The 26,646-nt window shown below is 35.9% G+C and overlaps 1 protein-coding gene across 3 annotated transcripts in view; it reads right to left on the bottom strand.

The window, feature by feature from the left end:
- LRP1B (LDL receptor related protein 1B) overlaps positions 1 to 26,646 on the bottom strand; it is a 2,222,640-nt gene that overhangs the window by 937,379 nt on the left and 1,258,615 nt on the right. For all 3 annotated transcript variants that reach the window (XM_072613193.1, XM_072613191.1, XM_072613192.1), the window contains 3 exons: positions 16,266 to 16,446; positions 8,470 to 8,689; positions 821 to 1,010 (listed from right to left, as the gene is read on the bottom strand). In XM_072613193.1, coding sequence (XP_072469294.1) covers positions 821 to 1,010; positions 8,470 to 8,689; positions 16,266 to 16,446 — 591 coding nt within the window. The remainder of the gene's footprint in view (positions 1 to 820; positions 1,011 to 8,469; positions 8,690 to 16,265; positions 16,447 to 26,646) is intronic.

Here is a 26,646-nt window from a genome sequence, read left to right as displayed (position 1 = left end):
GGAAGAAAAAAGAAAGGGAAGAAAAAACAAGGAAAGAAGAAGTATTGTAATGAATATGCTCATTAAATTGGTAGTAGTTATATTTTTCAAAAGAAAATGTAACTAATTAGGTTAGGTGAAAAAAAGAAAACATCTGCTACATAATGTGACCAAACTATTCTTCTTTTGGAATACCTAGTTCATAGTCGTGTTACTTCTGTGTCGCCTAATACATACTAATAGTTTATGAAGATAAACTATATAAGAAAATGATCTGATTTTTTTCAGGAAATGATAATGGAAAGGTTATTTCCCTTTGACATCAGTTTTAGGAAGCATTAAGTCCTTTAAAAGTAATCAACAAAGAAGCCAACCATATAAATGAATGGTTTACCACCATTAAGATACTAATTTCTGTTTAAAGCATTGTACCTTAGATTTTCTTCAAATTTCTATCACTTTCCCTATAATTTTCCCTTTCCCTTCAAAAATGTTTTCCTTACTAGAAAGCTTTTAGCTTTTATCTTCTTGAAAAACTCAAGAGGATTATTCCATAATAGCAAGATTTTTCTTTCTTCGGTAAAAATATCAAAAAAGAAGGTATGGGAGAAAACATCACAACTGCACTCAAATCTAACACCCTAAGTCATTCATTCATTGACTATTTAAAACAACAAATAATGATTTCTATGGTGATATTTGATTGACTTTGGAGTGAGTCAAATGCTTTATCATAAGACAGCAGTCTTTTCAAACTTAAGCTTTTCTATTACTACTGCAACACATAATTTTATATGAAATGCAGAAGAAGTATTGAAGCTGTTTGTTTACTCTCTCATACCTTGTTGTTTCTGAGGATCGTATATCTGGAGCCCAAACAAAGGGGGTCTTTCTTGTCTCAGCAGTGTCACCTCACTGGTCATCAAATCTAGTTGGAAGATCGAGCCATTCATGTAGTCAGTCCAGAATACGTAATTCCCATGATGTGACAGTCCAAATGGATGGTTCAGTTCTTTCCCACTGTAGACAACCTAGAATGTATTAACAGAGCAAGAAAAAGGAGATCAGATCTTTCAGGTTTGGACAGGTGTTTGGGTAAAAAAATACTGAAACAACTCAGTTCATAGTAAATAAACTTTCATCCATCAATCAACTTGCAAAAGTGCTTTTTAGAACTAATTTTATTTCATGAACATGTTTATTGAGCAAGACACTGAGTATTAAAAGGATATTATTCCTAGTTTCTGCTTATTTTTCTCTTGCCAATATTCTTATACTTTAAATGAGCTTATTGCTAATAGCAATACCTCAGCTTTCACAGTGACCCTGTGAAGTATTTGGAGGAAACACTATTCTCATTTTCTGCAGACAATGAAATTGACACTTAGACCACCTTGCTCAAGGTCATACAACTGGTTAATTTCAGAGTAGAAACTTGGATTCATGATTTCTCAGTCTAAGTTCAGTGTTTCTTTCACTGACCATGGTGATTACAACTTCAGCTATTTCTTTGGACCTAAAGTGATTTTGATACAACACAATGAGTTAGTGTGGATGCTCCAGATCCTTCTGCAAGTACCATAAAAAAAGTTCTGTCTCTAAAGAAGTCATCCTTGAGATAAACTGTCATTTCACCTAAACCCAGTATATGATTCCTTTGTAGTGTTCTTCCTGAATTCATTGTTCTCCAATCCCACTCCTAGCCCTGTAATATTTAGGCTTACAAATTCCTGAATTTCTATCTATTCCTTTGAATTTATTTATGAAATTAACTCTAGTCTGACTTACTACACATTCTGTTTTCTCTTTCAGAATCTGACTTGGTCAATATCCCTTTTCACCAGAAACATTCTCTTCTTTGCTCTCTATTAATTTCCGCTACTCACAGAAAATAAGTGTACTCTGCCATAGCTCAAAGATCACTAAAAATCATATTTCTTGACTTGTTCCTTGTTTCTTCCTCTTATTTTCCCCCAACCCATCATGTGGAAGAAAACAAATTGTAGTAACTGGATCATTAGGAAACAATTAAGAGAGACAACAAAGCCTCCCTACCCCCACTGCCTATGTAGTTGATGGCGATACCTTGTATAATGGGTAGAGTGCTGGCTCTAGAGTCAGAAAGATCTTCGTTCAAATCCAGTCTCAGACACTAGCTGTGTGAACTTGGGCAAACTACATAACTGTGTTTGGCTCAGTTTCCTCATGTGTAAAACTAACTGAAGAAGGAAATGGTAAACTACTTCTGTAACTCTGTCAAGTGTAAACATGAATTCTGTAATGACTACTATTTATTAGAACTTCCCTTCTTCACAAGGGAGCAGGACAATGGAGTTACACAAAAACCAGCCAATTAGATGGATTTCTGAGGCTAAGGGCTGCTTAACATAACAGTGATCCTTTGTGAACTGAAATTTAGATTGAACTTGTAGATGGTTTAAGAGACCAAACCAGCCTTACAGATCTTGAGGGTGGCTTGAGAAGCAACTGCAGATGGGTTTTTCCAAAAACCTTACTCCCTGGTTTTCATATCTACAGATGTCTTCTCCCTTAAACCTCACTTTCCCCTCTGAAAGCCTCTAGAAACTATTATCTCACCCTTTTGTTTTTCCCTTTGAGAAGCTGAAGAAGTCTCTCTATCTGTCTGCTCCCTTGTAGGATCTTCTCTGTCCTCCACGCCTTTTCTCAGACAATAAATGCATTTAACTGGTATCTTGGACTCTGTCTCATTTCAGGTCTCTTTATGGGCTTGGGGGGGGGGGGGGCGTCATTTGTTAACATAATAAAACCTCAAACGAGGTCATGAAGATTCAGACAAAATGGAAAAATGACTGAACAACAACACCATTAGTAGTAGTAGTAGTAGTAGTAGTAGTAGTTGCTGTGACTGAAGCATTTAAGCTCATGTAGTCAACTAAACAGCATAGTTCAGTAGGCATGGTTATACAAAAGATGCAGAGGATTGAGAAAAAGACAATGATTCTTAAATGTGTTCTTTGTCCCCTAATTGTGTTTGTGCATGCAAATTTGCACACATGTGTATATGTATGTGTGTGTGAAGGCTGTTGGACAGATCACCATTTTTGTAATGGGTGCTTCTCTTAATTGTGGGTGATTCATTTTAAGATAGGCACTTTTTCCTTCCATGAAAAGAATCCATATGTTTAGTGCCATGATGAGACTAAAGAGGGGATTTAAGGTCATCTTTACTTTCTTTTTTGAAGGAAGAATAAATGCCCTTAGAATCATTTATATTTTTTTCAATTTTTATAGTAAAAATGCTCACTTTATCATAGCAGCTCTCAGGTGAGAGACACATAAGATGAAAGCACATGTCCTGAAAACAGGGTACATTTACTATAATGCCAAAATCTTATAAAAGTCCCAAGTAATAGAAAAACATACAAATTATAGTCTGGGAATTCTTAAAGAATTAAAGGCTAAAAGAAAGTCTCCCTACCCACTCCCATCTCCCTAAATTTTATATTTTCACAAATTCTTTGTCAATAATATATAAAACAGAATAGAAAGCCTATGAGGAATATATGTGTATGTATAAATATGTATGTATGTATGTATGTATGTATGTATGTATGTGTAACTTTATTCTGAAGTGAGAAAGGTTAGAATTACTACGCTTTGTTTTGTTTTCAGAGTCGATGCTGCTGCTTTCAAATCAATAAAGAATATAATTTTCTAGTCTTACAAGAATTAAACTTCCAATGGTAACTTCATTTTACAGATTAGTTTAAGGCAAGCCATGTCTACAAAAATTGAAATGATGAAGTGGCTAGTTACTCTGAGTCAGATTTTAAGTAGTAAATCTTAATTTTGCTCAAAGTCCTCAATTAATGCAGCTCTGCTCAGCCTGAAGTGATTCTGAGCTCGGAATTCCAGGTTCCCTGACATTGATTGAAGAGGTTTAAATAGTTTAACCTGGGCTAGGTTAGATTGCATTCATTCCACACAGATATATAAAAGGAATTAATCAGAGAAACAACTGGAATGCCTTGCCACCTCTTTGAACAGCCAGAAATTATCCCTGGAAGTGGCACCAGAAATTTATTGTGAGCAGTGGGAAAGGCATTAGGCATGGGGGAAGTTATCCTGTCTACAAGTAACATTAATGCCACAGGTTTTCCTCACTTTCTCCCTTTCCTTATATGCCATACCTCTCTATGTATTAAATTATTTACGGATCCTTTAAAGCTCAACTCAAATGCTAGCTCCCACATGAAGCTTTCTCTGATCCCCTTTACCCCACTGAAACTTCCCTTTTTATAACTAACAAGCCTTTCATTCTTGGACTTTCACAAAGTGAAATTTGTAACTCCCTTAAATACACTTAGCATGTGTTAATTTGTACTCTAGTTATTTGCGTATTTGTTATATATCACCTCCTATACTACAGGCTTTATGAGGTCGGAATTCTATGTTTTATCTCAATTTAGTAGCTTCCCTAGTTCCAGTTATCCAGTCTAGTGTTCTTCAAGGAATAGTCACCCGCTAAATATTTATCAAATTGAATGGGTTCCTCCACTTTTTCTTTTCTCACACTCTTCTTAACCCTTAACACTCTGACTTCTAAACTCATCATTCTACAGAAACTGCTCTCTTCTGAGTTACTCTTAATTGCCAAACCCAACGGTGTTTTGTTCATCTTCATTCTTCTTAACCACTCTGGAGTCTTTTGGCATGGTTGATCACCTTCTCCTTGGTACTCCCTTCCCCTTAGATTTTTTGAGATACCACCCTATCTGGTTCTCCTACCTATCTGACCACTCCTTTTCAGTCTACTTTCCTAGATCCTCTTCCAGGTTATGCCCTCCAACTGTCAGAGCCCTTACGGCTCCACCCTGGGCCCTCTTCTCTCTCTAAGTTACATTATTTGGTAATCTCTATGCTGATGATTCTCAGATCTACCTATCCTGCCCAACTGCATCTCCAGGTGACTTTCTGGAATCTCAAACCAGATGTCCACTAGATATCACAAACTCAACATGTGCACCGTTGAACTTGCTATCTTTCCTCCTAATCCCTCCACCCTTCTAAACTTCCCTTGCTAACAAGGGCACCATAATCTTCCAAATTCCCAAGGCTGGCAACCTAGGTGTCACTCTAGATGCTTCACTATCTCTCATTACAATATCTAATCTTTTGCCAAGGCTTGATGATTTCTCCTTTGTAATATCTCTCAAATATTCCTCCTATTTTAGTTCTGACACTGTGACCACTCTGGTGCAGATCCTCATCATCTCATGTCTAAACTATTGCAATTGCCTTTTGGTGGGGTTTGCCTGCTCAAAGTTTGTCCCCATTAGAATCCACCCTCCATTTGGCCATGTGCATCTCCAATTATGTCACCCAATCACTTCAGCCACTGTCCCTCTTCATACACACACACACACACACATGCATACACATATGCACTCATGCATGCACACCTTTCCAGTCTTCTTATACCTTATTCCCTTCCATGAACTTTTTGATCTAAAGACACCAAACCAGACACTCCATCTTCCAGCTGTGGGTATTTTTCTCTGGGTATCACCCATGCCTGGGATGCTTTCTTTCCTCATCTATGCCTCCTGAATATCTTAGTTTCCTTCAAGTCTCAACCAAAATCCCATCTTCTATAGTATTGGTATTAAACTCAAACAGGAATGGGGGCCAATTAACCATAAATAAGAATCCCTGAGGGTTGCATACGTTCTTAGAAAGTACATATTGCTATTTATGTTTTAATTGTATTTTTAAGAATATTTATCAATTGCATTTTAATCTGGTTCATGTTATACTGGACAGTGTTGTAGGTGTCATGTCAGTTGAGACCCATCTATTGCCCATCTTTGTTCTACAGTAAGCCTTTCCCATAACTTCTTAATTCTATGCCTTCCTTCTGTGATTTATTCCCTTTTTATTTTATTAATAGCTTGGTTTTGTATATTTTTTTTTGGCTTATTGTCTCCCCCATTAAATTGTGAGTTGCTTAAGGTCAGGGACTATCTATTCCCATTTAACACTGAGTCTGGAACAAAGTAGGTGCTTGATCAATGCTTTTCTATAAATATTTAATAAATATGGACTGTATTGAATGTAGCCCCAGGCAGGAGCTGAGTTATCTTAGAGAGAGGGTTTATCAGTTTAATCCTTGGTAAGTCTTAATATATGTGGATAGGCAGAGAAGATATGTCTCAATAGAAGAAATCCTGGTGGGATTTCCTTGAACAGTAATCTCTTTTGGTAAAGACTTGTGGTCTTCCACCAGACTAAAAGAGAAACTTTTCTTTTTCCATCATGTGCATCAAAATTTCCAAAAGAAAGCTATAGATATTTTAAAAGACTGAAAGAGATTACAGGTTAGGAGAAAACATCTTTGGACAAGACTGATAAGGAAGCAGGATTATGGCTAAGAATGGATTTTATAAGACATGTATTCAACTAGACTTCTTGGGAAATTCCAATGGAAGAAACTGTTATGAAAAAAGTCCTACTGGGAAGGCAAGTGGCACTAGGAAATATTCAATGTGGGACTTTAGAACTTTGTAATATACTCATTTTAGAATAACATTATTTTTTCTAATAAACTTTTATTTTAACATATTTCAGTCAGTATAGTTATGAGGGAGAGTTGCTGTTGGCCAACTGGGCTATCCAACAACAGGATGTTTTTATTCTAACCACGCACCACCACCCACTCCCCAACTCAGTGGATAGAATCAGTTATTAATGTGCTTGAGTCAAAACATTCCCAAAGTCATTCTAGGTTCTTCATACCAAAAGTATCTCTGACACATGGAGTGTTCTAAATAAATGAGGAGCTGGCTCTTCTCTTTATCCATCTATAGGCAGTGGTGTAATTGGAGGACTTAATGTTTAATTCTGAACTAACCAATAATTCATTCGAGTTTTTACCAAAGGTAAATTAATGATGGAAGAAGAGAGGAAGAATTTCCACTGAAAACTAACACCCTGTATTAAAGAAAATATCGCTATCCTTGCTGAGACTCCTCTAACAAAATTTCTATTACTTGGGTCATGAATTGCAATACAGCATTAGTTTTGATATAAGAAGATGAATTACTAGTGAAACATGAGATGAACAACAGCACTTGATTGTAATACTAATTATGTTATTATGTTTCATTAAAATTTTATTTAAAAAAAGGAGGTTTGGGTGTGGCAAAATTAATACAAAGGTTTTCATCTGAGCCAGTCAAATTGTATTACTTGAGGATCAGGAAAGAAGTGAGTCATATCTCTAATTAGAGAATGAAGGCAATTTCTGGGTAATTAAGACCCCAAATACCTATCTTTGTTTGATTTAACTTTAGAGTACTGAAAACAGTTCTCCTCAAAAAAACAAAACAAAGCAAAAAAAAAAAAAAAACCAGAAACCTATCTGATACTTGCCAATCTAGTTCAGTCTGAATGTGTAGATGAGCTCAGGAGACATTCACCAAAATGCTATGCCATAGTATAACCAAAGTTATTAAAGGGTTAATTAATTTTAATGAGCATTTAGTGAGTGACTTCTATATGTACAGTATTGTATAGATATTGCTATCCTTCTATGTGAAATAAGAATTTATTTGTACATCAAATTATTGTTAAATAAAAGTGACTAAAATTGACTTGACTAATTAGTGGAGTTCCAACATGCAAACAAGATTCCATGAAGTTACAAAAGGGTTAAGAAATGGGAAACACATTGTAAAGGATCTTATTAATTAACAACATAGTTCACATCCCATTATTCAGATGGAAGATGGTGTTTGTCTCTGGTGCCACGTGGGATTAAGGCATTAAAAATGAGAATACAAGAGTGATGTGCCTGTGTTTATTTCACTCTTGCTTCCTACCCCCAATTCTGCAATAATCATTTTAACCACCCTTCTAAACAAGTGAGAGTCAAGCTTCTCATATAACATTAAATGCACTACCTTTTGGTTCAGTAGACAATCACTCTGCCAGGAGAGGTAAGAGAAAACCTCCATTTAAGCCAATTGGCCAAGAGCTCAGCACATTTGTGCCACAAGTTGGTTTATACCCCTATGTTAAACCCTTTCGTTAGGATGTTAGCCTTGACAGCATTATGTTCTCCCTTTGAACAAATACTCCATAATGACTTTGTCATTTGATGTGGGTTAAAATGCCAGCTGTAAATGCTGAAGATCTTTGAGTATACAGTTGAGTGGCTCAGTCATAGCATATTTCCTGTAATACGGGGAAACCAGATTTTAAAACAACTCTAATGTCCTGAAAGCTTAAAAAAAATCCTTGGCATACTGCAGAGAGCTGCGCCTGGTCTCCTGGAGGTGAATGCCAGCTGCACTGCTTTCAGCTCAGCCGACTTTGGCTACCCCACAGAGACTATTGGCAGCAACCTCAGAGGGGTAAAAATAAACTTGAAAGTATTTTTAACACAACACAACAAGGCTCTGTGAAAGGAAAAGCCTGTGGGTAAAAACAGCAGCTTTTGTCCTTTACCTTCCTGTGAGTTCCATTCAAAAACACTTTTTCAATGTGATCATAATAGGCATCACACCAGTACAATGTGTTGGTGTGAGAGTCCAGAGTTAAACCATTTGGCCACAGCATCTTTGAAGTCACAAAAATCTGTCGATCGAAGCCATTCATCCAGGCCTTCTCAATTCTTCCCACGCTGTCATCTATTTCATCCTCCTCCCAGTCTGTCCAATACATCCATCTAAGAAATTATAAATAAGAGCATAGAAACATTATTTTAATCAGATACCTAACCAAAAAACGGCCTTGATCAGAGGTTACAACATTAAAAAAAAAATTCAATCTGGTCTTTCTTTGTATGTCTCTTTATAATCCAAGACCACTGTCAATGAAGCACCAAGGAGAGTGGAGCCTTGGCAATTACCTGCTAAATCTAATCAATGTAGACAGTCCATCTGGCTATGTAAAGGCAAAAAATTATCTGGGTTGGTTGAGGGCAATGGTAAAATTGACAGAAAACTGTCAAATCTCTATTTTCCTTGGTACAGACAAAGTCTCAGAAGAATACTTTGTCTAGGAAATGACTTTTTTTTTCAAGGTTTAGTGACAGGTTTTTAAGTGTTGTTCTCAACACTGAGAATATAATCAATTATGTGATTAAAAAGCAGATTGACTGACATGAGAATCCAGGACACAGTTAATGACCTATTCCAGACTTTATTTAATCTCAGATGAATTATTATTTTTTTAAGATAGGCAATTGGATTGTCTTTGTTCTAAAGGGCACAGTCATACTGGGTTTGTTTGGCCAGGTCTAATTTGTCTTCCTGATGCAAATTATCTGTGTTTTATTGCTGCTTATTACTACCCCAAAACCCACAGAGGATGATTTAGCTGCACACAACTTTAATAACAGCGGGTTAACTGACCTTGAGATTTGGAGCTTCATTTCAATCTCAAATGAAAGCAGCTGCCTTAAAAAAAAATCTTTTGTGCAAGCTACAAGGAGGAGAAAAAAAATCATGGGCTTATGTCCCAGTTCTCTCTTGGGTAGGGTCAAAAATACCCCCCATGCTTTGTTTTAAGGTTATGTGAAAGGTCTTGAGTTATTAATTCAATTAGAAGTTTTAATTCAGCCATCTCCCCAGTCCTCCTATTAGACTGCTGTCTCCAAGAATGTCTTTATTATGTGCATTGATCCTACATGACTATCCTCTTTTTGTGGGCCCCCAAATGCTGCATAGCTTCATGGGTGGTAGTTTTTTGTATGTCTGACAGAATCACAACTGTCCCAAGACCATGATGCTATTTATTCCCTCTTGAATTTTCTTCATTAACAGCTTTTTCTCATCGGTTTATAGATTAAATTTGGAAACGTTGATAAAAGGTTAATTGATATTCTGGATGCAACCTATTGTCTTGAATCTACATTGCCAATGTTGAAATTCAAATATTATGAATTACCTGCTTAAAAGTGTCCACAAGGTAAATATTTTACAAACATAATCAATAGGGAGGTCTAGACCACTGAGACATTAGGTGACTGACTTGTCCAGGGTCACTTTGTTAGAAGCAGTCTTTGAACCCAGGTCTTCAAGACTAACTCTCTATCCACTATCCACTGAAATTGCTTTTTCTTTCCTCTGATTTTTTAGAACTTCTAACTGTTCCAACATGCTTCTTGCAAGGAGTCTATACATGTGAATGCTTAGACATTATACTGCTACTACAAATATAGTAATAATTAACATTTATATGGTATTTAAAGGCTAACAAGTACAGCACATGTTATCTCATTTGACCTCATCATTCTCTCCTGTGCTGCTTTATGAAAGAATCCACCAAGCAGTAAACACTTACTAAATGTTTAGTACTGGTACTAAGAGAGGTACTAAGCAAAAGCATGAATCATCCCCTGATCTCAAGGAGCTTACATTTTAATGGGAGAGACAACATGCACATATGTACAGAAACATACAAGATACACATCGCATGAATGAAACATAACCTTAGAAGGAAAATTCTAGCCTCTGGAGGGACTAGGGCAGGCCTCCTGAAGAAGGCGAGGAATGCTTGAGTTTCATCTTGAAGAAAGTCAAAGATTCCATGAGGTAAAAGTAAGGAGGAAAGAAAGAGCTACTTGTCATCAGTCAAATAAACCCTGATGGTTTGTATTCATATAGAGGTGAGAAAAATAAGTAATCTAATAAAAGAATGATAGAAAGAGGAAGTGGACTGGCCTTGTGCTTTGCTAAGGCTATCAGCCCTAGACAATGCATCACTCCCAACTCTAGACCTTCATACCTATTCCCATTCTGTTCCCTGAACCTATCATTTTGGAGAGTAAACCCTGTGGAGAGGGGGTCTGTAACATCCATACCACCACTACCATCAAGTGAGGATCAACTGCTTCTCATTTGGCAGGAAATAAAATTTAGCTGAAAGAAAAGAGCTTCCTGAGAGTCAGATTGGAAATGATATGTGCCAGACAGGTCAAACCATTACTGGTACCTCAACTGCCTTTTCTCATTTGACCCTAGTGGAGATAGCCCAGAACCTGGAGTGTAAGAACAAAGAGAACTGCAGCAGTCTCCAGATCACCAACCCTTGGAACAGCCTAAGTTCACATCCATTTTGCAGGGAGCAACTTTGGTAGGTATGCCACCTACCATTCACTTCTATCTTGCTTCACTCTGACCCTGTTTCACCCTGGCCTTGTTTTCTCAACAGCCACAACTAATGAATTCCTAGAAAAGAAAGCTCTAATTACCAAAGTCTTTGAACTTTTTCAATATTAGAAATAAAATTTTATCAATAATAATAACAATAGCTGGAATTTATATTGTGCGTTAAGGTATGCAAAGCACTTTACAGATATCATATTTTATCCTGATGATCCTGGGTGGCAACTACTATTACTAATCCCATTTTTCAGGTGCAGAAAAAGAAGTTAAGTGATTTGCTTAGGGTTACAAAGCTAATTAGTTTCTAAGATCACATTTGAACTCAGGTCTTTATGACTACAAGATCACTACCATTCACATAAGCAGAGGGTGCATTAGATGTCTAAAAGTTTAGACAAATATATACCTGTTAGCCACAGAAGATGTAAGGAGGACGTAATAAGGCTTCATTATTCAGCTACACCTTTGTGTAGATTCAAAAAAAAATATGCCAAGGAATATTTCTTTTAACAAATCCCCTAAATAGGAAATATGTTCATATTGAAGTCTGCTGAGGTTATAAATACATAGATGTATAATTTTATAAATTAGAATTTCCCCTATTATGAAGTGTATAATGAAATAACTCAATGTACAATTTTTATACCTGGACAACTGCAGGTAAACAGGGATTACCCTGCACAAGTCAGTGAAATGCTGAGACTTCTTTTCTGAAATCAGACTGCCATAGTCTTTCTCTAGAGTGACTCTCCTTCCAGTTCATGAGGATATTACCATTTAAGCACTTTTCATTTCCCTCCCAGACAGGCTTAAGCCTTTCACCTTCATTCTCCTCTCTTTTCTTCTCTGGAACCATTATCAATCAATTCTCTCACTGTTTCTGAACACCTAATTTCTAGTGGCTGGACATTTACATGCGTAATTTTTGAAATTAAAATACATTTTCCCGGCCACCATTCCCTGATGTGATGTGTGTGATTTCCCCCATTAGAATATAAGCTCCTTGAGGGCAGTGACTATCTTTGCTTTTATGTTTGTGTCCCCGATGCTTAGCATAGCCGCTAGAAAATAGTATGCATTTAGTCAATGCTTGTTTTTAGCATCACTGGATGGAACAATAGATAAGATCACTGTGCCCAGAGCCAGGAAGATCCTGGAAGTTCAAATCCTGCCTCGGACTAGTGCCAGTTGTTTCACTCTGGGCAAGTCACTTAACTTCTGTTTCAGTTTCTTCAGCCGTAAAATGGGTATAATAATAGCACCTACTCCTCAGGGTTTTTGAGAGAATCAAATGATATAATAAATGTAAAATGCTCAACACACAGCCTGCCACATAGCAGGCACTTCATAAACGCTTACTTGTTTCTTTCCTTCCTTGTTGACTGACCTGTGCCCGTGTGTTCTATCACTTTCTGGAATGACTGGGAGAATTCATATGTTGGATTGAAGAGTCACAGAATCTTAGGCCTAGAAGGCTCCTTCTATATATTTTTTATCATATAAATTTTCATTTTACAACGGAGGAAAGTGATGCAGAAAAATTAATTTGCCTTAAGTCAGTGATGGTGTCAATTATGTCTCCCAAGTCCAGGGTCAAAGTTTTTTTTTCCATTTTGCCTTCCTATAGCAATAGTATCATCTCTAAAATAAAGTGAGAGCCTGATGAGATATTCCTCCTTCCTCTCTAATAAGGTATAGGAGCCTGTAGGTGTAGTCTGACATTGTGATCACCTGGTGCAAGCTTTCATCACCTCACACCTGGACCGTTGCAACAATTTGCAGCGATCTCCCTGTCTCAAGTCTTTCCCCACTCTAACCTATCCTGCACTCAGTTGTCAAAGTAATCTTCCTAAAGTGTATGTTTGACCATATCAGCATTCCTACTCAATAAACCACGGTGGCTCCAGGATCAAATATAAAATCCTCTGGCTTTCAAAGTCCTTCATAATGTTCCATGCTACCTTACTGTTCCCTCCCCCACCTCCATATCTGCAAGTCAGTAACCAGTGTTACTGGTCAGTACCTCTTCGTCTTCCTTAAATAAGACATTCCAGCTCTGACCTGGGGCATTTTCACTGGTCATCCTCCATATATGTAATGCTGCCTGACCTCATTTCTGTCTCCTGGATTGCTTTAAGTACCAAAGAAAATTCTACCTTCTATAGGAAATCTTTCTTAATACTCTTAATTCTAGTTCCCTTACTCTATGGATTATTTCCATTTTTACCTGTATATAGTTTGATTGTATGAAGCTATTTGTATGTTTTTCCCCTGTTAGAGTGTGAGCAGAGACTTAAAAAAAAAAAAAAACAACAAAACTTTTCTTTGTATGTCCAGTGCTTATCATGGTGCCCAACACAGAGGAGATGCTTAATAAGTGTTTATTAACTGAATGATTGGTCAATGTGTCTGTTTGCTATGCTTAAACTTTACTTTTCTCCTTTAAGGCACTGTTCCTAAAATATACTTTGTACTTAATAAATACTTTATCATTCATCACCCTTCAAGGCAGGATTCTGTATCTGGGATTAGGGGAGAGTGGTGGCAGTATAATAAAAAGACTGGAAGTAAAAATATTTTTAAAAATTAATAAAACATTTAAAACAAAATAAATTCAGACTTTCTGGTACATATTTATTCCTATAATTTTATTCTAAAACTACCCAGCCATAGGCAATAGAATCCAACCCTGGGGAATGATGTATACTCTAGACTTCCTAAGGACATATTTCAAAAGTTCATAGAAAAGATAAGTAGGATACCAGGATCCAAACTTATATTGGGAAAATCAGTCCAAGAAACATTGAAAGCTTCCAAGAATGAAATTCTCATGGTACAACTTTATCTATGGAGGAAGAAAAAAGAGAACTTTCTAAAGGGACTGGTGTGGCTGTCCTGCACATTCATTAACTAGCTTAAATTTTTTTTCAAGGCTTGTAAAGGACACAGGGAAAGGAAGATAAGAGAGGATGAATACAAAAGAGTGGCAGAGTGCTAAGTTCACAACAAAATGAGGTTGACATGAATCATCAACACAACAAAAAGCGATATTTTAGCTATGTTTGAGCAAAAAAAAAAGCTAGAAGAGAGAGGTCTGCTGCTTATAATAGGTACATAGGTGATTCCAGACAAAAGAAAGAAAGTAGAACTAACTATTCAACTATTATTTTGTTTCTGTTTTTCCTTGCTAACGTGGATTGTCCTCTTATTATGAATGACACAACAAAATTAGTCAACAGGAAGTGAAAATGAAAGGGAAATGAAAGGGAATGTGAGAGCGCGTCTGATTGCCCTCAATGAGTTCTAGGCACCAGAACCAGTTATCAGATTTGAAGACAACACAGAGATGAGGATAGCTGACTCAATGGATAATGGTGGTATTAGCTAATAGGACTGGAGTATTCAAAAACCAAAGTGAAATTCCACAGAAGATAATAGGCTCTTTGCCGCAGAAGATATTTAATGAGAGAACCACTCGAAGATGCTGTAAAAAAAATTCAGCTCTTAAACTGTAGGTCATTACCCTGTATGGGGTTGTGCTGAAAGGATTGAGAGTGGAAAAAGTTTAAGAAGCCTTGGAGATTATTGGTCAGACATGGATGGGAAAGATGACTTGAGATTCTTTCCAACTTTGATATTCTGTAATTTTGTGATTCAAGACAAGACAAAACTTACCACCTTCTTAGGGCATTTGCTTAACAGTCAAGGAAGTGGGAAAGTTTAAGAGGATCATGAGAATCAAACATGAAAAAGGAGAATAGAATGATATAAATATCTCTATATTTAACAATGGAAGCTCTGGAGAGCTGGGCTTTCCCCTGTGTCCTTTGAAGGAGAAAGTGGAGAGCCCTGGAACATGCTTTGAGATCTCTAGATTGAAGTAATTGGGCTGTCAATTAGTGTGGCTTTACAATTTTCCCCAGGAACCTCATCACTGAGAAATCTTATTATCCCAAAAGATTGAATCTATCTGGTATTTTCATCTATTCTCTAGTACCTTCTGTCTTTCTGATTGGACTCTTTGACCAGAGGGCAGAGCCATGGATTCATTATTTAAAATGAGGATTCAACACAGTTTTTGTCTACATGTCACACCAATTACAATGCTTTGGGATATTTTTGGAGCTCTCTATTATGCCCTGTCCTGTCTCCTTCCCCCCACCCCAGCCTAGTCCCCTTCCTTTCCCCACCCCTCTGTTTTTCAGTTTCTTTTTGTGTATTGTCTTCCCTGTTAGATCATAAGCTCCTTGAAGGCAAGGGCTGTCTGTTTTCATTTGCATTTGTATCTTCAGTGCTTAGCACAGTGTCTGGCACACAGATGGTGTTTAATAAAGGTTTAATGGGTGACTCACAGATAGTAATACTCATTCTATAGGCAAATCATTCTTTCTGAAACTCCTGACCATTAAGGTCCATTAAGGTCCAGGACCATTAAGATCTGTTAATAAAACCTAAGTCAAAGAAAAAAACAAACAAAACACTACCGCATTACATTCACTGAGGTTAAAAAAAAAAGTAGAGAATTATAAGGAATTTAATACTTCGTATATTTAATACTTTCTTATATTAATGTATGAAAAGTTTTATTTTGGGGATAAAAGAGTTGGAGAAATCTTATGATCAAGAGTTATTCATGTCATATCATTTAAAATTCATTTATATTTATTCTGAACACTAGTCTTGGTCTACTTGTGCAACCTTAGTGTTTATCTATGAAAAACAGAGATTATTTGTTTACAATAAATTCCAAACATTTTTTCATTTCATTAAAAAAAATTTTTTAGTAGTTTTTATCCTATTCATGAATTTGAATGAAATGAATTGACTGAATCATTAAGACATAGCCTGAAATTGAAAAGTAAGGTGATTTTCCAGAAAATCCCGGTCAAGAGAAACTGTCACCATTAATCTTTTTCTTCTGGTGAATGTGTTTTGATCCGATTAACTTTACCTGATTATTTTTGGCCTTCCTTTTCTACTCTACTTCAAGATACGGACTTGAAGAATACTAGAAAATAATCAAATGAATAATATGTCCTAAATTTGTCACTGCACCCACAGATTGCCAAAAAAAAAAAGGAAGAAAAAAGTCATCTCTAATTGGTTACAAACAGAAGTAAATTCTTTGCATACCCATTAACAGGATCAACAACGATCCCACGAGGATGAGACATTTCTCCCTCTAAGAGAGTCTTCCGACTTTGCGATGCTTTCTGGAGTCTGGCTACACTGATAGTTTTCTTGTGGCCATCATTCGTCCAATAGAGATTATTTCCAATCCAGTCCACAGCTATGCCTTCTACATTATCAAGATCTATTATTAAAAACAAGCAAAAAACAAAATATAACCAAAGTACTTATTACTAACAGCTCAGCTTTGCTTCAGGAAGACATTACTTTGGCTCTCCATAAAGGCAATAAATATTAACATATACAGTATAAAGATGATTTGTGTATTTTCTTCCTATTCTATAAGATATAATGGGGCATCCCTCAGTAAGATGGATCTTCTTTTTTTCATAAAAATCATTTATGTGTGATTATGGTGAACATGTTCTCTGAAATAAAAATTAGGATACCTGGTTTGACATAGAATATTCATTTTCCAAAACAATGTTAAAAGATCTGCTCCTCTTTCTGAAATCTGTGCCAAAACAAACAAACAAACAGAAAACCCTTTACACCCCTTCTTGCTTGGATAGTTGTTTCAATAGGTAGTACTGGTAATTTTACCAAAGCAAAGTTGGCAATATTTTTGTCCAATATTCTGAAATAAAGTATTTCTAAGATATGCTTCAATTAACATTAGTTATTGTTTTGCCTTGTATTTTTTTTCTTTATTTGGCCATTTTATTTGAATGAGAAACTCTCTCCTTCATTCCAACCTCATTTGATGCAATGATCAGGACTGCTTGCACCATTTAAAACTAAGGTATTAAAATGCTTAGAAGGAAATATTGTTTCTCACAGAAAATGATAGGAAGTACAATTAATGGGGGTAAAAAGAAAAAAAGAGGACATTGAGTCTAGGAAAAAAGATTATCATTCAGCATGATATCTCCTCATGATGAAATTATGTGTGCAGGCTCATAATGGTTATTGCACATCAACATCAGATCAATTTGAATAATAACTTTTATCATAATAATACTTATCATTCTTTTTATTATTATTCATTCACCTTCAAGGGAAATAGTACATACTTCCATAGTGGAGAAAAAATACCCTCCCTTTACACTATCCAAAAAGCGAATAAGAGATTCATAGAATGTTTGACAAAGAAGGAATCAGAAATCATCTTGCTCAAATCCCTCATTTCAAGATATGTTCATATTGTGAATATGAAATTTAAAAAGAAACATGGTTCAGGACTTTCCAAGGAAAGATTAAAGATAAGTTAATATTTAGGATCCCCATCAGGACTACAGATCTGCAGTTGCAAGTGACCTCTGAGGCCACTGAGTCCAATTACCTAAATTTACAGCTGAGGAAACCACAACTCAGAGGTTAAAGGACATGGCCAAGGTTGCCCAGGTAGTAAGTTGCAGAGCTAGAATCTGAACTCAGTTCATATAACTCTTAAGTTGAGCTGAGTGGAAACATTATTCCACACCATTCAAACAGAATTATAACCTCGAAAAGAAGCTTGAAGGTCATCCAGTCCAGTTCCTACTGTTTAATGATGAAAAAAAAAAAATGAAGACCCAAGAAGCTAACTGCTTTCTCAAAGTCAGAACTAATTAAGTGACAGGACTGGGGCTACAACCTATGATTCCTGATTTTCAGTCCATTATATCAGGCTATATTTGTAGTAACTATCTGGGGCTATAGATTCTCTAGCACATAATGGATGGCAATAGGCTGCAACAGAGAGGCAAGAAAGGGCATCCCAAAAAGAACAGAAGTAAAAGATGACAGAAAGAGATGACTCTACTTGGTAAGACTGAGAAATAAGTGATGGGTCACCAAAGTGCTCCACCAGTACACTAAGGATGTCGATAGAAATGGAGGAAAGCATTCAACATATGTTGAATGACTTTTTCTGTGGCTAACTTTTGAGAGGAAATGGATGAGAATCTCACAATATAAGCAGGTGTGGATGGTTTTCAATCTACCATATTGGAGAGAGGTCGCTAATAGATGAGATAAAAGATGCATGTAAGTATTAAACACTAATCTCTTTCAAATTATTCACCTACTAGACTGAGTTGTGTGAAGCAGGGGCTATATTTTCCTCCTTAGCCTTTGCGTTTCTCTCAGCATGGAACATAATGATTTGTAAAATAATTAAATCTCATCCAACCCACATGTAGTCTTAGCCTAAATAAATATTAAGTAACTATGATGAGCAAGGTGCTGGCACAGTGACTAGGGAGATGACTCAGAATCAAGAAGACTGGGTTCAAGTTTCACCTCAGTCAGACACTGGTTAGGTGGCTCTGGGCAAATAATGAAACATCTTAGTGTTTCCGGAAACATTTTAAGAGGATAAAGAGCAAAACCACTACCTAACCATATTCAGAGAGGGAATTTCCTCATGGAGAGTTTCTCTGCATCAGTGAAATCACAAGACCAGTTTAAACAAACAACAAAAAATTATGCAAGGCAATCTGCCAGGTGTTAGGCATATGAGATATAAAGGCACCACACAATTAGTATTTCAGGATTGATTCAGTTTATTCTCATTGGTCCTAGAAAGAAGAAATAGGAATAATTAGAAAAAATAGGTCAGGCACAGATTTAGGTTTAATATAAAACAAGAACAAGATGTTTCTTATTGAAAAAAGATATCTAAAAATAGAATGGGTTGTCTCAGGAAGTAGTGAGTACCCCTTCATTAGAGATCCAAAGTTAAAAATTAGATAATCACTTGTGGAGAATCACAGGATCATAAATGTGAAATGGTCCCTGCTCTCAAGGAGTTTATAATTTATGATGTGTGACTGTGTGTCTATGTCCATGTGGATGCAGTATGATATGTACACAGATTAAAAAAATATATGTACATATATGTATATGTGAGAGAGAGATTTCTATCAGTCTATAGCTATCTATCTACCTATCTATCTATATCTATATGTTGAGAGGAGGGAGAGGGAGACGGTGAGAGAGTAATTTCAAGGGTGGAAGGGAAATAGTACTAATCAGTATCAGGGTGTAGGAAGAGGGAAAGAATCATGAAAAGCTCCCTTTAAGAGATATTTCCATTGAAAGAATGTAAGACTTTTCTTCTAGAAGCTGGCAAAAGCTGTACAAAGTGGAAAATCCTAAACAAATATCAGCTATAGTAAGTAACAGAAGATGTCAACTTGTTAATTTTTTGCTAAAAACAATAATAAATATCAGCTATTATTATTATGGTTCCCAAATAAAAATAAATATTAGCTATTATCATTAAGGTTCCTAAATGAGTTGCTGATGAAAACATAGTAACTCCCAAGTTTAAAAGCAGTAAATTATGGTATTCCAGATTAATGGAATATCATAAACTATCTTAGCTTTTAGAGCTTAAGGGTACTTTAGAGCATATGAATTATGATCTGGAAGGTACTTAAGTCATATTATTTCCAATTTTCATACTCCTGATAATCTGTCCCAGTTATTCTGTGGGAGGAGGGAAACCTTAGTTGCAAAATCAACAAATATTACCATTTATTATATTAAACATAGCGTAAGTAACTGCATTTTTTCCCTTTTATTGTTTCAATTCAGTGTAAGATTTTGGATATTATCCAAGATTATTCCCCTTCTATCAGCCAATTTAAGGAATGTCATAGAACTACCCCTTTCCCTCTCACCTCAGTGTCCCTCAGGCCTCTCCACTAATAAGAAACCAGATATCTCAATCCCTCTAATCCTGTTTTTCCCTTCCTCCAAATTGTATATTAATCTTGTAGAAAGCAGTGGTCATTGTCTTTGGCTTTGGAAAGTCTTGGACAGATTTGTTTCAACTAGATGTCTTGACAAATAGATCATTTGTCTGGATAAATTTTTTTTTAATTTTATTCTAGCAATTTAAATCACAAACCCTTATTCTACTGGGGAAAAAATATTCTGACTGCTACTACCGATCAATGTGTGCCCTGACTCAGGAGAACTAATATATCTTGTGACTTGATCTAACTGAAAATCCCATTATAATGAATCAGATATGTTTCCAATCTCACTAAGCTATTTGCTCCATTACCATTCAAAGAGAGTAATTTTCCCAGGTTAATTGTGCCTCTAGTTAGGGGGAAAATGTTTAATTTTGACTTCACTTTACCGGCACTTAATGCAGTAGGTACCTTCTTGTTCAGGTATGATGGAAAGGGACTAGCTGGTTGCTATTTTTCATACCATTTATCATATTATATAGCTCTGATATTATCTTTTTTTCCTTTCAAAAACCAGACAGCATTTGAAGTCTCTCCTGGAACAGAGATTCTCCCTTCCGCATCTTCATTTTTCTGTTTAATAAATTTCCTTTTGAAGACCCAGTTTGACTCCTCCCTCCCCTTTAGATAAATTATATAATATTAAAGAACTTTCATTATGTGTTTTCCATGTACATAGACACTTCATATTTATAATTGTATCATTAATGAGATTAGGGCCTACTTGCTACAAGCCACATTCTCTTTTATTGCTCTCTCTCGGCATGGAGGATACTTCGGCCACATTTCTTTGCCATCTGTCTAGTTACCATAACATCAAGAATTACAATTTACATTTACCTAGCGCTTTAACAAATCACTTCCTTCATGACAATCCTGTGTAGGAGCATATTGACTCCATAAGAAAAAGAAACCAAGGCTCTATAATTTGCCCAATTATACATTGCTAATAACAGCACAAAGTCAGAACAAGGATCAACTATAATAGGGAAGAGACATTAGAGATTAGAAGATGAATAAAAAGAAAGATTACAGTGAAATTGTAAAGGATAAGAGTTTGAAGAAAGAGAACAGCCCTCATCTTGCCATTAATTTATGGACAGAATTTGTATTTGGGGAAAAAAGTCGAATCTTTCCCTTAAATATCTAATTGGAAACATCTTCAGAACAAATTAAACAAAGTGATATGTGCCCCATTTCCTCTATTGAAGAGAGAATAATGAAATGCAGGGGGAATTATAAAAATTTTCTTTCCTTTTCTGGCCAAAGGAGTAGCAGTTTTCTCTCTTGCACATTGAAATATAAAGCCATCGTGCAAACCTGAATCATTTACACATTTAATGTGCATCTACTATGTTCATGTCTGGGTGGTAATAGAAAAAGAACTGACTCTATAATCAGAGGACCTGGAGGGTTTTATGAGTCAATAAACTTAATATGAATCAACACAGTGACATGGCAGCAAAATAAAGCTAATAAAATCTTAGGGAGTATCAAAAGGTTATAGTGTCCAGTACAAGGTAAGTGATAGCCTCACTGCGTTCAGTCCTTGTCTGACCACATCTGGAGAATTAATTACATGCAGTTCTGACCATCATAGTTTAGAAAGGACATTAAATAAGTGGTAATGCATACAAAGATGGCCAAACAGAATGACTGATGGATCCTAGAAAGAACTGGGGGTGATTGACAGGGAGAAGACAGGACTTAGAAGAGAACTTGATATAACAGTCCTTAAGTATTTGAAGGATAGTCACATGGAAAGGACACATGGAAAGAGGTCCAATACAACCTCTTACAAATGAAGAAACTGAGACTCAAAGTCACATAACTGGTGCCTCAGGAATGATTCTGCTTATTCTTATGAGTCCTAGAAAGGAGAAATAAGAGCAAATTGTGGAAATAGCTGAGGGGCAGATTTAGGTTTAATGTAAAACCACCACAACAAAATCCTTCCTATGATCATATTCAAAAATGAAATGGGCTATCTTAGAAAGTACTGGGTAGAGGTCTGAAATTAAAAGTTGGTTGACCATTCATTGAGGATACCAAGACTATAGGAAAACAGATTTAGAGAAGGGATCTTAAAGGCAAGCTAACCCATCTCCATCAGGATAAAATGATATGACAGATGTAAAACTTCATAAAGCTATAATTATTAAATAAGTTCTGGCTATTTCTCACCATTATCATCAGTTCTCAAAGGAGAAAAGTGAGACCAAAAGAAACTGATACTTGCTTAAGATCACATAGATAATTGAATGTCAGATGGGATTTTAACCCGAATCCTCTGATTACAAATCCAGTAATCTTTCCACTGAATCATACTGTTTAAGGATATTCTCAGTCAGGTACAATCAGATGTCCATGATGAAATCATAGGCATTTTGAAATATTTATATATATATATATATATATAACATATTATATATATATATATATATATATAAAATGCACAGTGAAGAAGGAGAGAATGAAGATGATTATCTAAAGAACTATGAGAAAAATGTATTTCTTCCTTCTATAATCTGGATGTTTCAGGTGAAAATGTTCTTTTGGCTTGAGTTATCAGAGTAATTAAATCAATTTTCCACTTCACTTTGCATGCATAAACACATGTTCAAGTAATTTTAGCTTAGCATTTTGAAAAATGGACACAATCCTTGAAAAAGTCATAAAAAATCCACATCATCACAAGTCTGTCCTGGCAACAAATTACACAGTTCACTAAAGTGAAAAATTCTAGGAAGAACAGAATTGTTATTTCCTAAGAATAACTACATTAAGGAAATGGTGATTGATTGATGTATGTTTAAATCTATCTGAACAAAATTACAGTTACTGTCTGGATTTTAAAGAAATAAATGGAAATTTTTTTTAAATGAAGTTAATCTAGTTAACATTAATAAAGCATGCAAAATGTCTACAAAGCTAACATTTTGTCAAACCAAAAAACATTTTTGATCATAGATATTAAATATTCAGAGAGAAGGGGATTAGACTTTCAATATTCCGTAAACATAATCCCCAGTTACTAAAATATATATTCCAACCTTCCTCAAAACAAAACCAAGCCACCAATTTGAGTTTTATTAATGAATTTATCCTCCTTCTGCTCAAGGGTCATCTTTATGCATAACGTTTTGCAAAATAATAATCTGATCTATTCATGGGAGGTATGTTTGGAAATGAACATTTCTTTGAAGATCTTGTAGATTTAGCAAAGAAAATATTTTCTTTTTATTCTGTAGGCCTGTTTTTGTTTTTGTTTTTACCATAGATAAAAGGAATTGTTTCCTTTGACAATCTTAGCTACAAAATGTCATGACGCCCTATGCCTGGTTACAGTATACTATGAAGAATTGTAATGGTCATTCTTAACTCTCTCTCCTGCATCCTCTTGCTCCTTGAAGCTAGGAACCTTAGGCTCAGTCTACATTCTAGAACAAATTGTGGCTATAACTAGACAAGTTAAAGGGAGCCATGGATTGAGGGCTCACCAATCCAATATTTAGTTAGTCTGCTACTGGTTTTGCTACGTCCTTATTTCTAAATTTTCCCAGTGCTTCAGTCATTCAGTGAAATCATTTGCCTGTATTTTTTAAGGGCAGCTAGGTGGCACAATGGATAGAGTACTGGACCTGGGGTCAGGAAGACTCATCTTCCTGACTTTAAATCTGGCTTCAGACACTTACTAGCTGCGTGACCCTGGGCAAGTCACAAGTCACTTAACCCAGTTTGCCCCACTTTCCTCACATATAAAATAAACTGAAGAAGGAAATGGCAAATTATTCCAGTAATCTTCACCAAGAAAACCCCAGAAGGGGTCAAGATTTGGACATTACTGAAAAACAACTGAATGACAATACTCTCATTGCCTTGTAACTGTACACCTGCACTACTCTAGTAACTGTACTACTCTACACCTTACTCTCCAAGTTTCCCTGTTATTTCCTACCCCTGAAAAACAATAAGACCAAGAAAGGAACAAGAAACACCACAAATATGACGGTAGGCAGCTTATGAAGTATTTTCACATGTTATCTAGTTGATCCTCACAAAAAAGAACTCTCCCCATTTTATAGATTAGAGAAATAAGGCTACATTAAGAATCAAACCTAAATAGAATCTTTTGCCATGACAGAATCCTGAATAACATTTCTCAGACCTCCCTAGGACCATCTTTAACCCACTCATCAGCATCTCTAAGAAGTGCATAATTTAGGCCTCCACAAATTAATTGCCTGGTTCCTATGTGCTATCTTGCATTAAAGTGCAATTACCCAACCCTTTCATTTACATTTCTGTCTCAAAGTCATATAGTTTTCGTATTTCAGAAATGTTAAGATATTTTCATGAACTTTGGACTTTATTAGTCTGTAAGTGGGTTCTGGGATTAAGAGACTTGAGTTAATGTTTCCCAAGCGTTCTTCCAATTGGTCAACAAACTGATCCTACCAACTAGTAATATAGTAGACGGAGATCTGGGCTCAGATTCAAGGAGACTGAGTTCAAATCTGGCCTCAGACACTTACTAGCTGCGTGATCCCAGGCAAGTCATTTACCTCAGTGTCCACAACTGTAAAATGGGATTGGAACAGCACATACCTTGAAAGGCCATTGTGAGGGTTAAACGAGATTTTTGTAAAGCCCTTACCAGAGTGCCTGGCACAAAGTAGGCACTATATAAATGCTTATCTTCCTCTTCTCTTCTAGTTGGTAAAAACAATGTCTCATTCACTGAAGGACACAGATACTACTTTAGGTCAGAATTATTTCCCCTTTTGTGAAAAGTCATATTCCCAAGATTCATATGGTCAATCTTTGTGGCTCATTCATCAATAGATGAAATAGAAGAAGAAAGGATGACTAATTTCTCATATGAAAGGTACTGACAATTTCAATTTCATTGTCATAAATAGTACCACTAAACTAGTCAACTGTTACACAGTCAAAAGTGTAAATGAGTCTATAACAGTGATTCTCAAAATGTGGTAGAGGTACCTCAAAGGGTCCCTCAGATACTTTAAGGGTATCTATGAGGGAAAAATTATTTTTATGATGAGACTAAAATGTTTTAATTTCTAATATGGTACATGAACAGATAAACTACTTAAAATCTCTTGGGGGATTATCCTCAATAATTTTTAAAAGTGTAAAGGGGTCATGAGTTTCACAACCTTTGTTGGTTTCAAACTGCTTTTGTTGACGGGTAATTCCACCAATCTCTGTATTTACCACTTCCATGAACTATGATTTAGATAACTTGCTTTGTTAAACCACATCAAGGAATGAGCAGTTAAGTCATTGGACATGTTTAAAGAAGAAAAATACTGTTTAATGGTTTCCCCATTTGCCCTGGGCTTCCAAGGTATGAATAGACCAGTGCTTCTCCTCTGGAAACACCTCGTGGAGATCAAATTGTGGAAAGAAGTGGTAAGCTGAAGTTTGGATAAATCACTACTGGTTTTCTCCTCATATCCCTTCAACATTGTTGTCTATGCCATTTCTCCATTTTGTGTTTTGCCCAGACAGGCAACAAGGGACTTCTGGTGTACAATATTAATCTAATATTATATTAGGGGCAGGTAAGAAATTATAAGGTATCCTTTAAACAGTGGCTAAAAATCTGTGAATTACAGACCCCTGGGCAATCAGAGAATTTTGTTTTGTCTAATATCTGCAAATTCATCTTCTCACATTTTTCTTTGATCTTTATTTAGGTCTAGCAAAATTTTCAGCATGACTCAGGATATTAATATACAAATATACCTTTAGGTTTATTGCATATTACCCTCCCTCAAGTCCATTATGTTCCAGTCAAATTGACCCACTTACAGTTGCCCATATACATCATTCTCTTTAAAATCTTTTGATTTTACTTTAATATATTAATTATATTTTTCTAATTGCATGTAAAACAATTCTAACATTAATTTTTAAAAAAATTTTGAGTTCCAAATTCTCTCCCTTCCTCCCTGTGCATTCATGCAAAACATATTTCCATATTAGTCATGTTGTTTAAAAAGACACTCCCACACACACAAATAAACCAATCAAAAATCTAAATAAAGTGAAAAATGGCATGCTTCAATCTGCCTTCAGACTCCATCAGTTTGTTCCCTGGAGGTGGTTAGCATTTTCCATCATGAGTCTTTTGGAATTGTCTTGGATCACTGTATTGCTGAGAACAGCTAAGTCATTCATAGTTGATCTTGGTATAATATGGCTCTTACTATGTACAATATTCACCTGGTTCTACTTCCTTTGCTCTGCTCTCGTTACTCATGTAAACCTTTCCAGATTTTTCTGAAATCATTCTGCTCATTGCTTCTTATAGCCCCATAGTACTCCATTACAACTGTATGCCACAACTTGTTTGACTATTCCCCAAATGATGGACATCCTCTCAATTTCTAATACTTTGCCACCACAAAAAGAATACTATAAATATTTTTGTACAAATAGGTCCTCCCCCCACCTGTTTTTCATTGTTTGGGGATATAAACCTAGTACTTGTAATGCTGCATCAAAGGGTATAGCCAGTTTTATAGCCCTTAGAGCATAGTTCCAAATTGCTCTCCAGAATGGTTGGATCGGATCATATTCAACATTCTATCTCCCATCTTCCTGTCTTT

This window comes from Notamacropus eugenii, chromosome 5 (assembly GCF_028372415.1).
Source record: "Notamacropus eugenii isolate mMacEug1 chromosome 5, mMacEug1.pri_v2, whole genome shotgun sequence".
Taxonomy (NCBI): domain Eukaryota; kingdom Metazoa; phylum Chordata; class Mammalia; order Diprotodontia; family Macropodidae; genus Notamacropus; species Notamacropus eugenii.
The sequence above is the reverse complement of the archived record's forward strand: the minus strand, read 5'-3'. Positions and strand labels throughout refer to the sequence as shown.